This window comes from Eulemur rufifrons, chromosome 21 (assembly GCF_041146395.1).
Source record: "Eulemur rufifrons isolate Redbay chromosome 21, OSU_ERuf_1, whole genome shotgun sequence".
In the NCBI taxonomy this organism is placed as follows: Eukaryota; Metazoa; Chordata; class Mammalia; order Primates; family Lemuridae; genus Eulemur; species Eulemur rufifrons.
In genome coordinates, this window is record NC_091003.1 from 14,235,661 (window position 1) to 14,250,597 (window position 14,937).

Consider the following 14,937-nt stretch of genomic DNA (forward strand, 5'->3'; position numbering starts at 1 on the left):
TGGTATGTGCGTACCGGGGAGTACAGCTCAGCCCGCAAAAGGATGAATTAACGCCTTTTGCAGCAATTTGGGAGGAGCTGGAGACCATTCTCTTAAGTGAAGTATCTCAAGAATGGAATAACAAACACCACATGTACTCCCTGATAAACTGGAACTGACCGACGGGCACAGAAGGGCACAGAGGCAAGTAAAAGTCATAGGAAATCAATCGGGGGGGGGGAGGGGGAAGGGCAGAAACCCACCTGATAGGTCCAATGAACACTATTTGGGTGACGGGCACAGTTTCAGCCCTGACTCAAGCCATGTATCAAAAACATCTGTACCACTTTAATATATTGAAATTAAAAAATAGATACATGAAGATTTTTTTAAAAAAAGACGCAGGAGGGAAGGAACAGTTTATCTCTTAATGAAGTGTCATTCCAAACAGCCCGTAGCCTCGGAGACTGGCCCAGCTTGGGGCAGACATCCTATCTGCTCACTGCATCCTGTTGGAGAATTGGCTGAACAACGCGGGGACTTGGAAGAGAACAGGATGTGGACACTTAGGGGCCAAAGGGCCTCAGGCTCACAAGTGGCTGCCTCCTGCCAGGCCTCTGTCGCCACTGCCCTCTTTGGGGACCTCCAGGGACGCAAGAGGTGGGTGCCAGGGCTGTTGATGGCTGTCGGGGGAGCCGGAAGCCAGGCGTGTTTTCTTTGCCACGTTGGGTCATTTTTGAAAACTATTTGCGAAGCTTCTTAAAGGCCATTAAGATGTTCACATTCATCTACAGAAAAATCAATATTTATGGTCAACGCCCCCAACCTCTCTAGTTCCTTCCTGACTCTGCAGTCTGCTTTGGGCCAGGGAAACTGAGGTTCAAATCCAGGCCCCGGCAGAGACTAGCTGGGTGCCCTTGGGTGAGTTACTTAACCTCTCTGACCTCAGATTCCTCCTATGTGAAAGGAAAGTAATAACTGTACCTAATTCAGGATCACTGTGAGGAATAAATAAGAAAACGCATGGAAAGTGCTGAACGTGGAAAGTGCTAAATAAATGCAGGCTAGCGTTAGAGTCTAGAATAGTCTCGATAGGTAAATTCTCAATAGAAGGCTAGAGTCTTTGGAGCCTGGCAAAGCTGGGCTCGGATCTGAACTCTGCCAGTGAGTAGCTGGCTGGTGTTGGGCAGGGGACTTCTTCCTCTGAGCCCCAGCGGCTGCGTCGCTGGGAAATGACACTGTCTGCCACAGGAAGGTGTCAGTATGAGGTGAGGAAAGCCACGTAGCGTGGTTTCTGCCTCTCAGGAGCCCAGTTCCAGGACGCAGGCTCCAGACTCTGCTTTGAGTTCGGTGACTGAGTCCTTGGCCACACTCTTCTTCCCAGGAGATGCTCCAAAGCTGCTTCTGGAAGGTACATTTGGGAGTGGTCTCCAGCAAGGCTTGGGGAAAATTGCAGAGAAGGAGAAACTCCGCCCCCACCCGCTCCCCCCGCACCCAGCGTTTTACTCTAAGCACCTCCAGCCAGAGCCGAGTGGATCAGGGAAGGAGGGAAGAACCGCTGCCCACCACACCCACCCCCAGGTAATAAAGGCAAGGTGAGATCAGGGGGCTGGCACCACCCACACCCCAAATAGCTCCCGCCCAGAGCACCGTCACCCTGCGAAGTTCTAGGGTGAGCTGTTCCTTGCCTGCATTCTGTGAAGCCTCTTTGGTCTTTTCTGTCCTTCCTTCCCTCTTGTCCTCACTGCACCCCAACCTGTCCCGCCCCTGCAGGGAGCCAACATGGCGCCTCAGGACCTGTTCTCTGTCTTCCCAGGTGATCTGAAAGCCAAATCCGTGGTCTTGGGAGTTCATGGGCTGATAGTCGCCTTCTCCTCCCGGGTCACCTGTGCATTTGCACGTGCCTTAACCCAGAGGACTGGTGTGAGGGACGGGAATTTCTGGCCGGCTGTTGCTACAGTTGTGTGAGGGCCAGGTGTGATCTGCACCACGCTGGGCTTGCTCTGACCTCTCCTGCGCCCACCAGGAACGGACCTTATAAAAGGTGTGTGTGCTGTGTGTGGCGTGCACGGTAGGGAGCTTCCTCCTGCCCCTTTATGCCAACCCCTGTGCGTGGCAGTGCTTTTGAGAATTCTTCCTTTTTCACTTTCATGGGTCAAGGTGGGTCTTCCAAGAGGCGTGGGTTGCTAGTTCAAGGCTGTGAGCAACATGGAAGGCTCCGTACACTGGGCCACTGGGAGAAAAGGGTTCTAGACCCTGGACTCACAGCTCAAAGCACTGTTTGTCCCCATGCAGAGGACATCGGTGGGTGCTAAAGGGGTTCTTGCCTTGGTCATCAGAAGACATGTCCTTGGGTGTCCCGGGGTTGGGAGTGTCCACTGGGGGCTCCCAGGTGAGGCTCAGAGCATGTTGGTCTCCCTCTCGTTCATGGAACTCCTCTCATTCATTGACGACATCCGGGTAAAGCTCCTATGGCTGGGGTAAGAGGAGTGACCTGTGTCCTCACTCAGAGCGTTGACTAGGCGGGAGAAGAGGGCCACCTTGAACTTCTTGAAGTCCTGCCCCATGAAGACGTACAGAATGGGGTTCATGCAGCTGTTGGCAATGGCAATGGCTGTGGCCAGGGGCAGGCCCAGGCTGAAGACGGAGCCAGGCACGGCGCTGTGGTGGAGCTCCAGCAGGTAGAGCGTGTGGTAGGGGCACCAGCAGAGGAAGAAGGTGATGATGATGGTCACGATGATCTTGAAGGGCTTCTTGGTCTTGGCCAGGCGGTTGCGCTGCAGCTTGCAGACGATGGTGAGGTAGCAGGCCGTGATGATGAGGACTGGGACCAGGAAGCCGCAGAGGAAGCGGGTGACGGTCACCACCATGTGCCGGCTGTACCCCACAGTGTCCAGCTGGGGGCGAGTGGACCACGGGGAAGACCCGGCCGGGGCCAGGCTGAAGTTGTTGAAGCAGGATGTTTTCCCGTGCAGGTTGGCCGTGTCCCGGAACACGAGGGATGGTGAACTCAAGAAGAACGCCAGGACCCAGATGACCACGCAGGCCACGTAGGCCAGCCGAACGCTGCGGTGGTTCTGGGACCAGACGGGGAGGAGCACAGAGACGCAGCGGTCGAAGCTGATGACAGTCAGCAGGAAGACGCTCGTGTACATGTTGTGGATGAGCAGGAAGTTGCTGATCTTGCACATGGCCGTCCCAAAAACCCAGTGGTAGTCCATGGCGGCGTAGGCGATGTGGATCGGGAGGAAGACATTGAACAGGAAGTCTGCCACGGCCAGGTTAAGGAACCAGACGGTGTTCACTGTCTTCTTCATCTTGAAGGTGGCAATGATAATCACCAGACCGTTGCCTAGAATCCCAAGGAAACAGACGAGGCTGTAGACCACCACCAGGAAGATCCTGGCCGCCCTGGCTTCCAGGGGCGATAACTCCTCCAGCACCACAATGGAGTCAAAGTCTTCGGGGTAGTCCTCGTCATAGAGGGCAGAGGTGTTGTAATAATCCTCCATGCTCTGCAGAGGAAGAGAGGGCCATCAGGGAAACTTTGATTGGAACCGGCTTTAAGAGTCTGACCAACACTAGGCAAGACCAGCTATGTCCTCCCTGACTCCGAGCAAGGCCAGTTTTGTGACTTAACCATTTCCTGCTTTGCTGTTTTATTTATTTAACAAAAACCTCTCCAGCACCTCCTGTGTATCAGGCACTATTCCAAGGGCGGGCCATATATAAACTCTCTTAATCCTTGCCACAACCCAATGAGGTAGGCAATTTACAAACTCTATCTTACAAATGAGGAAACTGAGGCACAAAGTCATGCAGCTAGGAAAAGGCAGAGCTGTGATTCAAATCCAAGCTTCAGAGTCTATGCTCCTGACAACACGTTTTCTGGCTCTATGGGATCCTTCCTACCCCTACAGTCTAGTGTGGGAGACAATTATCTATCAGAAAGTCCCTCAAATAATGGGGGAATTGCAACAATGCCAAGTGCAATGGAGGAGAGATGCTTGGCACCATGAACTTGGTCCAACTATGCTTCCAAAACCCAGGGGACAGCTTTGCTGGCATCCTCCTGGTCTCCCACCCTCGCAGTGGTCACTGGTCCCCTTTGGAGTTCAGATCACTAGCGTTCCTCACCGTTCCCTGTTATGGTGTCCGAAGAACCTGGGTCCCCGGCCAATCAGTCCCTGTGCACAGCTGGAAACACCTGCAGAAAAGAAAAAGGGGGCAGCAGTTGGATCCAGGCCTAAGAACCAGAGCACTGGGTGGACTCAGAGCCAGAAATAGGGTCTATCGACCTTAATCCCATTTTACAGAGGAGGAAGCAGAAGTTCAGAAAAGCTGTTATTCAGTCAAGGTTACCCAGCTGGGAAGGGATGGAGGCCCTTGAACCTGGGGCAGCTGACCACCCTGATCAACTGCTGGACACTTCATCCCAGCCACTCCCCTGTCCCCGCGTATTGCTAGATAACAGCCCGAGTCAGAGGTGGGTGGAGGGAAGAGGGCCAAGGACAGAGTGTGGACGGCTCAGTGCAAATCCGCTGCCAGGGTGGGACCCAAAAACACCACTCGAGGCAGTGCTGGGCACAGAGAAGACAGAAGAGGATCTTCCCGGAGCACCTGCCATGTGCCAAGAACTTTCTTTCCCTGGTGTCACTGAGTCTTCCTGGGGATTCTTGTTTTAAGAAATGTGGAAACCGAGGCTCAGAGAAAGAAGCTTCATTCTCACCGGGCATTCTCGGGGCGCCATGAATTTGCTGCAGACCCTGTCTCCACGACCACCTTGTTGAGTATTTTTCCAGCTCAGATTCGAGGAGTTGGCAAGCTTACTTGTAAGCTCTCAGAGGCGGTGATCACACGCACGGTTCAAACCCAGGCCTGGCCACTTACCAGCTGTGCGGCTTTGGGCACATGATTGCTCTTCTCTGAACCTCAGTTTTTTCATCAGTAAAATGGGAATACTCACTTCACAGAGTGGATGTAAAAACTAAAGGCATCAGGTATGTGGAGCATTTAGCCTGACGCTGGCACAGAGGAAGCCCTCAGTAAATACCAGGCATTACACTACTGCCCAAGTGCCTGGCTGAGGAGCAGAATTGGAAACCAGGGCTCTGACACCCCGGAGTCCATGCTCTTTCTTCACTGCACAACCTCTCCCCAACTCAACAAACAGGCTCCAGATCCGAAGTTTCAGCACGGCGAGACTGCCAGTCGATGCTTCATTGTAAGTAACTCCAACCTTCCTGCACATAAATTCATTACTGATCCTTACGGGCTTGAGGTTGTATTTTATTACGTAAAAGCCATCTTTTGCTTACATTAAATAAAAGCCACTTGGAAAATTCCACCGAGGGCTCTGGGCTCAAAGGGCTCAGAATTTAAGCTTGGGTGTCGTCCCACTCTGTATGCTGGGAGGATATTCCAGAGATACCCGCGGAGGGGTCCCTGGGGTTTCCTGTGGCACTAGAGCAGAGGGGGGAGATGGGGACCCTGGAGCAGCCCTCTTGTGATTGGACGAAACCCGACCAGTGTTCACGAGGATAACGGGGGACACGCATTGAGCTCTCAGTCCAGATGGCCTCGCTTTAACCCCGTGAGGGCTACAAGGAGGCTCAGGAGCTGAGATGAGGACCTGTGCCCAAGCACAGGCAGCGGTGGGAGAGCTGGGATTTGAACCAGGTCTGCAGAAACTGGGCTCCTACACATCACTCCGCACCGCTCAGGTTGACGGCCGTCACCAAGTGTGTCCTTGAGGAAGAAAGGACGGTGTCCACATTCCCTGTGCTGGGCCGTGCAGGCACCAGGGACGAGGAAATGGCTTTACGAGGGTCCTTTCCCAGAAAGAGCTCACAGTGCAAGGCAGGGAGACAGCGCTGCAGCTGGGACAAGCCCAGAATGTCCTGAGAGTCCCAGAGGCAGGGCTGTGACCCAGCCTGGGAATCCAAAGCCTCCTGGGGCAGGTGGCAGCCGAGCTGAGTTTTAAAGGACAAGTTAAGAGGCTGGAAGGCAGAGAGAGGAGGAGGAGCCCACCAGGCATCTCCCCATCCCAGTACTCGCCCCCCTGTTGGCAGTGGCCGGGTGACTGAGCCCCGAGAGCTGGGGGAGGAGGAGCAGAGACTCACGGCTGAGCGCTTCGCACAGCATAGTCTGCAGAGATGCCGGGCCAGGCGCGGATGACATCATGCTGGGCCTGACACCAGCCTGCCCCACTTCCTGCCCTCAGCTCCCCAGAGAGCCCAGGGGACAGAGGAATCTCCTGGCTCAGCCCCAGGTTCTGTCTGACACTCTGCCCTGCTCCGAGGCCAGACTCCCCTGGCCAGTCGTGTTGGGCCCTTCCCTGGGACAGCTCCAGTAGGTCTGCAGGAGGGGATGTCGGGGGGCGGGGAGGTGGCAGCACAGGGCCCTCATGTGGGAGGCTGGAGACCTGCTGTGTCACCTGAACAAGTTGCTTCTGCTCTCAGGGCCTTTCTTGTGCAATCTGCAAAATGGGAACGATAGCAACACCTGTCCTGCCTACTGCTCAGGACCAGGGTGAGCTAAGGTGACAGAGGTGCACTTTTGGAGTCAGGACTGGACAGCAGACAGTCTCGAGGCTGTGGTCCCCAACCCCCAGGCTGCAGACTGGTGCTGGTCTGTGGCCTGTTAGGAACCGGGCTGCAAAGCAGGAGGTGAGCGGTGGGCGAGTGAGCAAAGCTTCATCTGTATTCACAGCCGCTCCCCATCGCTCGCATCACGGCATAAGCTCCGCCTCCCATCAGATCAGCAGTGGCATTAGATTCTCATAGGAGCACGAACCCTACTGTAAACTGCACGTGCCAGGGATCTAGGCTGTGGGCTCTTTGTGAGAATCTAATGCCTGATGACCTGAGGTGGAGCTGAGGTGGTGATGCTAGCACTGGGGAGCGGCTGCAAATACAGATTGTCATTAGCAGAGAGGTTTGACTGCACAATAAATGTAATGTGCTTGAATCATCCCAAAACCATCCCCCCACCCCCCAGCCATGGAAAAATTGTCTTCCATGAAACTGGTCCCCGGTGCCAAAAAGGTTGGGGACCGCTGAACTAAGGGTTTCACATCCACCAGGGATGGACTCTGGCTCCACGACTATGAGCCGTGTGACCTGTGTGACCTTGAGCACATTCCTCAGCCCTCACTAAAGCCTCAATTTTAACACCGGTGCAATGCAGCTAATCCAAGGACCGACGTCCCAGGCTGCTGTTAGAGTTGAAGACACCGTGTTTGGCAAGTGCTCAGGGCACTGCCTTGCGCAGGGCGACTTCACCATTCATGATTCGTGCAGCACGTCCTGCGTGCTGGAGAGGGAGCCCAGACCCTATGCACACCTCACTCAGTCTTCCCCATAGTCCTACAGGGTTGGAACATGCAACATGCATAAGCACATTTTCAGATGGGGACACGGAGGCTTCAGACACAGGTAGAGCTTGATGTCCCGTTGCTGTGGTCATGGCTACAGCTATTAGCATTGTGATCCCAGTTCCTCCGGGTCGCTCACTCTGGGCTTGGGAGTCTGATCTCCACCCCTCTGTTCTGAAGTGTCACCCAAGCTGGGGCCCAGGCCTTGGTCTTGCTCTCCTCTCTTTTGTCTGACTTGTTCTCTCTCCCTCTCCCTCTCTCCCTCACTGTCGCTGTGTTTGCCTTTCTTTGTGGCCCACCCTCTCTGTTCCTCTCTTCTCTCTGTGATCTTCCCACCTTCACCCTGTGCCACCCTTATAATGGGCCACACATGCACACAGACGCACACACTGTGCGCTCACACAGAGACACGCACACATTAACACACACACACACACACACATACACACTCCCCACCTCCAGGGGAGGAAGACATTTATACAGTCTCCACCCCCCAACAAGGGCTTGCTGTCTACAATGTTCAAGGAGCTCCTTTCTGCAAATCCAAAAAGACAGAAACCCCAACAGGAAAGTGGGCAAAGGGTAAGAACAGGCAGTTTACAGGAGGGAAATCCCCAAACGCAGGCATACGACAAATTGCAGATGAAAGAAATGCAAATGAAACCACAACAAGATGACACTCTGCCCCTGCCCGGCTGTGGCAAGAACTGGAGAGCTGGCCGCTTCCCAGGCTGGCCAGGTGGGGGCACCTGTCAACCCCCGAGTGACTATCCCTCCTGGGGGACCATGGTGGCAGTGCCCCGCAGCCCCGCAAGGAAACACGTGGCAGGATGTTCACGTGCATGGTTGGCGGGGCTGTGTCTGTTGCTTTTTCAGAAGCAAATCCTCAAATGAGGATTTCTGCAAGAGTGATTTATGAAGGAAGCGATCCAGGAAAACCGGTAAGGGAGTGGGGGCAGGGGGACTAGGAACGGGAGGCCCGGCCAGGGGGCGGCATCCTGCAAAGCCCCACAGAGGATGGCCTTGGCTCACACCCAGCAAGTGCTCTGGGAACAGAGCAGGCCACGGTCCACTTTTCCGTCCCCCCACCCTGTCCTGGGGCGCGCATTCCCAGACGCTCCCCGCCTCTGAGGTGCCGGCTGGTGGGAGTGAGCGCCCGCGCGGGGAGACACGCGCACAGAAACGGTCAGGGATCGGGGACCGCAGGCCGGGCACAGATGCGTCTGGAAGCGGGAGTGTGCATTGCTGGCGCGAGGACGGGTGACACGGGGGGGGGGGGGTGCCCACCCTGGGACAGACCGCAGGTGTAAGAAACAACAGAAAACCAGGTGGACACACGGCAGCAGGGAGCCGTCCAAACTCCACCGTGCTGGGTGAGCTCTGGCCCCCAGCCGCAGTGCACTGGGAACCCGTCCCCACAGAGCGGCAATGCACGTTTTGCAAGAACCCGGCCCAGCAACGAGACACACACTGAACACATTAGAATGGCTCGGTGGGAGCCGGGCGGGAGGGGTGACCGGGTAATGAGCGCAGTGAAGAAAGAAAATCAGCCAAGTGCAGGGGCTTCCGGGCCCCTGACGGAGACGAGGGTGGAACGAGGGGTGTCATTATGTCAACCCTCACGCCTCCCCTGAGGTCCAGAAAAACCCCAAAACGAAACAAACGAGCACCCCAGTCTCTGCCAGGGGTTCATGCTTGGGTGGTGCCCAGCTCACAACTTGGGTCACTGAGTCCCCGGCCAAGCCACACTGGGCGGGCACGGGGCCAAACAAGCAGCCTGCAGAGCCCCGCCCGACATTCCTCCCCGGCAGGCGGGGAATGAACTTGGACTTGGACGAGCTAACGGAAGTAACAGCGTCGGCCCCGGTCGGGGGTGGCTGCGCATTGGCCTGCGCCCCAGCACCTCCACGGAGAGCCCAGCCCCTGCCTGCTGGGGACAGGGTGGCCACCAGGCAGGTGGCCTTGTCCTGCCTGCACCTCCACAGCTGGCAGGACTCTTGCTGGTGAAGGGGCAGGGCCTCAAGGTGACATCTTGTTCCTCCCTCCGCAGAGCACAACAGGCTCAGGTAGATGTCATTGGCTTAAGTTTTACTAAACAAACACGTATATATGAATAGTCCTCACTGCGTTCCAGCCACTGTTCTAAGTACTGTTGCTGATGAGGAAACGGCAGCACAGAGAGGGTAAGTAACATGCCCAAGGTCACACAGAGAGCTCAGGTAGGCAAGGTGGGTTCAATTAGTCATTCTGGACCGAGGAGGAAGCTCAGGGCCAGGCAGGCACCAGACTTCAAACTCAGAGCCTGCCGAATAGCCAAACTCTCTTTGTCCACTGCCTCGCCTCCTTGGAACATTCCAGAAAGCTCTGGCCTTTGCCCCAGTGGAACCTCCCAAGTTGCCCCCACACGATCAATCTGGTAAGGTTCAGGGCGTGCATTTCACAGATGCCATGTGATTTCCTCCCTCAATCCTCCGCCTCTGGCTACACCCCCACGGGCAATGCATCTGGTCCCAGTTACCGCGGGAGAAGCCCGTTCAAGGTGGGGCTCATTCATTCATCATCCCTCAGGGATGGGTGGAGCCTTCTCCCCCGGCACTGGTGTGGGTGCCGGAATGCAGCAGAGCGTGGGCAAGAACACGCCTCTTCTCACTGCCACCTCCCCTGACCCTGCAAGGTCCCTGACATCTTACGCAGGCAGGGTGTCTGAGGCTGCCAGGGGGAGTGGGTACCTTGCCTGAGGTCACACCTCACACCTGCCTGGCTAGCTGATCCACAGGAGTCTCTGGCGGGGATTGCAGGGCTGGAGGACTGCGAGCTCCAGCTCCCTCCCTGGAGGGGCTGCAGGGGTGCCCGTAACCGCTCCCTGCTCCAGCCCCTCAGCCTAGGGCCAGGCAGTTCTCCTTGCTGTTTCTAACTCAGGGGGTTGGATCCAGGCCCCACCTCCTCTGGCTGCTCCCTGCTGCTCTGTGTCCCCCACCGGCTCAAGGGACAGCAGGGCAAGGGGCATCCAGGTGGCAGATGTTTGCCTTCTGCTTCCTCTCTGCGTCATTGGTCCAACCCCTTTGCCAAATGGGTGCCCTAAGTCTGCAAAGGACGCGCTCCTCTTCCTCCTGGTCTGTCTTGTCTGACTCGTGCTCTCTGCCGCTCTCGCCGTCCCTGTCTCCACATCTGCCTTTCTTTGTGTGTCACTCTCTCTGTCTCTGTGGTCTCCCTGCCTTCTCTCTCTGTCTCAGCCTCCTCCTCCTCCTCCCCGACTCCCGGTCATCACTCAGCCCTCCCATCTGGGAGGCTCAGCCACCTCTCACCTGTGACATCACTCACCTGGGTGCCTGGCCAGCTCAAGTGAGCCCCTTATCCCCCAGCCCCCTGTCTCTGTCATCACAGCCTGCGCTGACCTGTTCCTGATGGCAGCCCCGGGCCAAATGCGGGGGCCTTATCGGGGCCTGCGGGGGCCGTGGGAACCCATCACGGGAACTGGAAACTTTCCTCGTTCTGCAAATGGCCGTGTTTGGCCTGGCTGCTGTCCCCATCTCTTACGTCCCCAACCCTGACAGCCTAGCTGGATGGCCCAGACATCTCTCCTCCAGTTCTCTTGGCCTCCAAAAGCCTTGTAGGAGGTAGGAGGCCCCCCAGAGGGCATCCTGTTTTGTAGCAGGGGAAACTGAGGCCCAGAGAGAGTAAGAGATTCCCCCAAAGCCACACAGAAGAGGGACTTGGTCTGGCCTAGAACTCCCCTAACTTAGGCCTCAGCACAGCCCATGTGGACTGCTGCACGGCTTTGCAAACGGAGGCTCAGAGAGGTGAAATGACTAGTCCGGGATCACGCAGCCTTTAAGCATCAGCTCAGGATTTGAACCAAGGACTCTCTGACCCCAAAGCCCAAGACCACAGCTTCAGGCAGCAGCTGACGTGAAATGAGGCCTGCTAGCCACCACTCTCGCCCTCAAAAACATCTCTCCCGAGCAGCGACCCAGCCTCCCCGACGCCCGAGGTCCTGAGGTCTTTGCCTGCTGCCGGAGTCCCCTGGCTGGTCCCGTCCACCAGGGCAGAGAGATGGCTCCAGGGGACACCTCAGGGGTTCCAATCCCTGGATCCCCGGCTCTGAGAGGCTCGGAGACCTGGAAACCACACAGCGCCGGCAGATGTTCCAGCCGCAGGCCTGGCTGCCAGCCCCGGGACAGAATTAGCTCCGTGTCGGGAGAGAGGTTCCTCCCTGGTCCCACGCCCACACGCGGGAGCTCACGCTGAGTCACCGCAGTGAGCCGGGAGCCGCTGGCCCCAAACAGGCTGCTCCACTTTCTCCTGGCTTTGGACGGAGCCATGTTTGAGCTTGGGGTTCCCTAAGGATGGGCAGAGGTAAGGCGCCGGTGGCCGTGGACCTGGCAGCCCACGTGCGGAGAGGCCAGAAGGCCCCCAGAAAGCTCCAGGAGCTGTGTCGTGCACAGATGCAGGGAGACCCCCCCCCCAAAACATCCACGCCACAGCCTGCCGTCCCCCCATTAGAATGCTTCTCCTTGAGCCGTAAAAGCATTTTCTTCCTCCCCAGCGAGTTCTGTCTCTAGGAGCTCCACTCACCGCCCGGGGCCCTACAGGCTGCCCCGCGTGGAGACCTCCATGGGCTCCTTGCCCTCTGACCTCTAGTTTGGGTCTCGGGCTCTCAATGGGGGGACTGCAGGTGGGTGTTCCTTCTCCAGCCCCCTCCTTGCAGGGTCTCCATGACTTGGCCACAGCCACCCTCTCTGGGTGCCGGGAACCCCCCTCCAGCCCCTCAGCTATCGCTCTCATCGATAACCCCCTCTGAGTGGGTCGTCGGTTTCCTGCCGTCACGCTGACTCAGACGCTAGACTCCCGATGCCTCCCCCGCCCTCACCCCTGCATCTGTGCACACGTTCTACCCATTTCCCGCCCCCCAAACAGCTCACAGATCGGGGCATCATTTCTGCCCCCCTGTGTGGCCACGAACCTATCCACCTGCTAGACCGATCACATTCCACCTAGGAGCTAGGTCGGTTCAAACTGCAAACCTCATCGAGTCGCCCCTGCTTAAAACCCCTTCGCGGCGGTTTGCTGTTCTTACAAGCAAGACTGACCCCTCACCGGAGCCCGAGCAATCTGGACCCTGCCTGCCTTAGGGCTGAGCTGAGCTGTGACCCAAGCCCCAAACCAAACCCTGACTCGGCACCAGGTTGCGTGGGCCCCGGAGAGTGTGGACACTTCCTTATAAATGTGGTACCATAATAACAAGACAAGACAAAACAAAACACAAAACAAATAAAAAAGACAAACATGGCCCCATTATTTTATTGGAGGCTCAGCTGCCCTTGCAGCCCCGTCCCCAGCAGTCATTCCTAGCCACAAAATGTCCCCAGCAAGGACATGTGTATGGACAACTCTCCTTCCAGGCCAGAAAACCCCTCCAGCCCCCACCAATAGGTCCAGCACACAAACACCAACTATCGTCCCAGCCACCCAGCTTGCGCACAAAGCCACCGAGCAAACAGCCTGTGCCTGTCCCCACAAACACGGCCCAGCCCCTCGAGGTGACCTGTAAACAGATCTTCTCCCCTGCTTACATCCCACCGCCCTGGGAGGCCCAGAGCCGTATCCAGCTAATCCCCTGAAGTCGGCCTTGAGTCCACTCATGCAAATAATCCCCGGGCTGTGTACACAGTGTGTCTGGAGGGCGGCAGGCCCTGGGGGTGCTTACGTGGGCCGCTCAGGATGTGGTCTAGAAGGAGCCCGGGGTGGGCGACTTCCCCGCAAGCCGGGAGCCGGCCTACGGCACGCACTTTGCTGTGCTGCTCAGAGCGTGGGCTTGCAGCCTGCACGCGGGGAAGGCCCTGGGTGCCACCTGAGACGTCGTCGTCCCAGGCCCTGCCCGCCTGAATCTGGGCCAGCACAGCTCACGCTCAGCTGCAGGGGAAAGCCCGCATCGGGTGCTGCCCCAGCGGCCTGGCTTCCCTTCTCTGGCACCTTGAGATGCCTGGGAAGTGGCAGCCGGAGGACCGTCCCCAGCAACAGCGCCCCAGCCTGCCCTGGGAGAGAAGAGTGAGGACGTGCAGAGCCCAGACTCCTCGCTCTGAAGCCCTTGGTGCTAAGTCCTACGCTTTGCGCCCTTCCCTGTTGCTTTGCCCGAGGAATGAGAAAAACATCTCAGCAGCCCCTTAGCCTCACGCCAGAGCCCTGGCAAGGGACACGAGACCTAGTGGGCCAACCTGGCAAGGAGCTTCGGGCCGTAGAATATCAGGGTTAAATAATATTAATAATAATCACCATCCTAGCTACGCTTTATTGAGCACCTACTATGTGAGCCGGGACATTGAGAAGTGCTGTACGAGCATCGTCTCACCCAAACCCCGTGGGACTGAGGCCATTTTAGAGTAGAGAAGCGGCAGCCCACCGAGGTGAAGCGTCTCACCCAATGTCACGTGGCTAGTGAGGGGCAGGAGTGTTAACCCAGGTTAAGGATCTAGTGCTCTTTCTTTCATACGTCACAGGCCCTACCTAGCAAATGTCCTTAGATATCTCCCTGATCTTTGGGGGTCCTCAGTTTCCCCATTTATAAAACAAGGAGATTGAGGTTGATGATCTCAAAGGCTCCCTTTCAGCTTAAAAAAACGCCATGGCTGCATGGGCCAAATATCTATTCCCAGCCTTGTGCTCGGGGCCAGCAAAAAAGACAGCATAACTCAGCTCCATGCTGTGTGATGCCGGGCAAGTTGCTTTGCCTCTCTGGGCTGTGCTGATGTCACCTACGAAACGGCAATAACAAAATCTTCCTTTCAGGAAATCGGGGTGGGGAGGTGTCTAGAGGAAGGGACCTCTGGGGACCCCTCGCAGCTCTGAGATCTCTGGGCCACAGGGTCAAGGTTAACTTCCAATCCTCCCGTTGCCCCCGACTGCCACTCCAAGAGCAAGACTGGGGTTCTTGCCGACTACGAGCTTGTCTCAGACTCATCCCCCATTCCAGGCCCTCCCGTGTCCTGTGTGCTCATCCCCTGAGCACATCTGATCGAGGGCAGCCCTTGCCAGGCCCCTCGCTGGCCACTCGACAGCCTGTTCGCTCCAGGCCACCTTGTTCCGGAGACTTCCTGCCTCCCGCCTGTCCCCTCCACGGCTCCTGTCGCTGTAGGAAGTGTGCTCGGCATGGGCCCGGGGAGCCGGGAGTGTGGTTTGGCACCTTTGCCTGGGAGAGGTCAGAAAACAGAGGCTCTATTGGAGGGTGAGGAAGGGCAGGGCAGGGCCCTCCCCAGACAGGATGACTCAAACCTCCAGGAGGCTGAGAAGCTTCCGACAAGACAGTCTTGACATCTGGCTAAGCTCGGAAGGCCAAAGAGTCTTCCTTCCAATCCTCTGATCCTCTGTTTCCCTTCCTCCATCCTTCCAAGAAATATTTGTTAAAAACCTATTATGCACCAGGCTCGGGTCTGAGGACGGAGCAGGGAACAAAACAGACACATCACTGCCCCTGGGGGGTGGGTGACAGATGCTAAACAGAGAAGTAAACAAACACACGGTAAGGAAGCAAGACACCTGGGTCTGGATCTCAGCTCTGCCACTCACCGGCTGTGTGATCTTGGCCA

At 56.8% G+C, this 14,937-nt stretch overlaps 1 protein-coding gene across 1 annotated transcript in view; it reads right to left on the bottom strand.

The window, feature by feature from the left end:
• Positions 1–344: 344 nt before the first annotated feature.
• Positions 345–14,937, bottom strand: part of CMKLR1 (chemerin chemokine-like receptor 1) — a 38,569-nt gene continuing 23,976 nt past the window's right edge. The window contains exons 2-3 of the mRNA XM_069497122.1: positions 4,117–4,186; positions 345–3,494 (exon numbers count right to left, since the gene is read on the bottom strand). Coding sequence (XP_069353223.1) covers positions 2,379–3,491 — 1,113 coding nt within the window. The 5' untranslated portion in view covers positions 3,492–3,494; positions 4,117–4,186 and the 3' untranslated portion in view covers positions 345–2,378. The remainder of the gene's footprint in view (positions 3,495–4,116; positions 4,187–14,937) is intronic.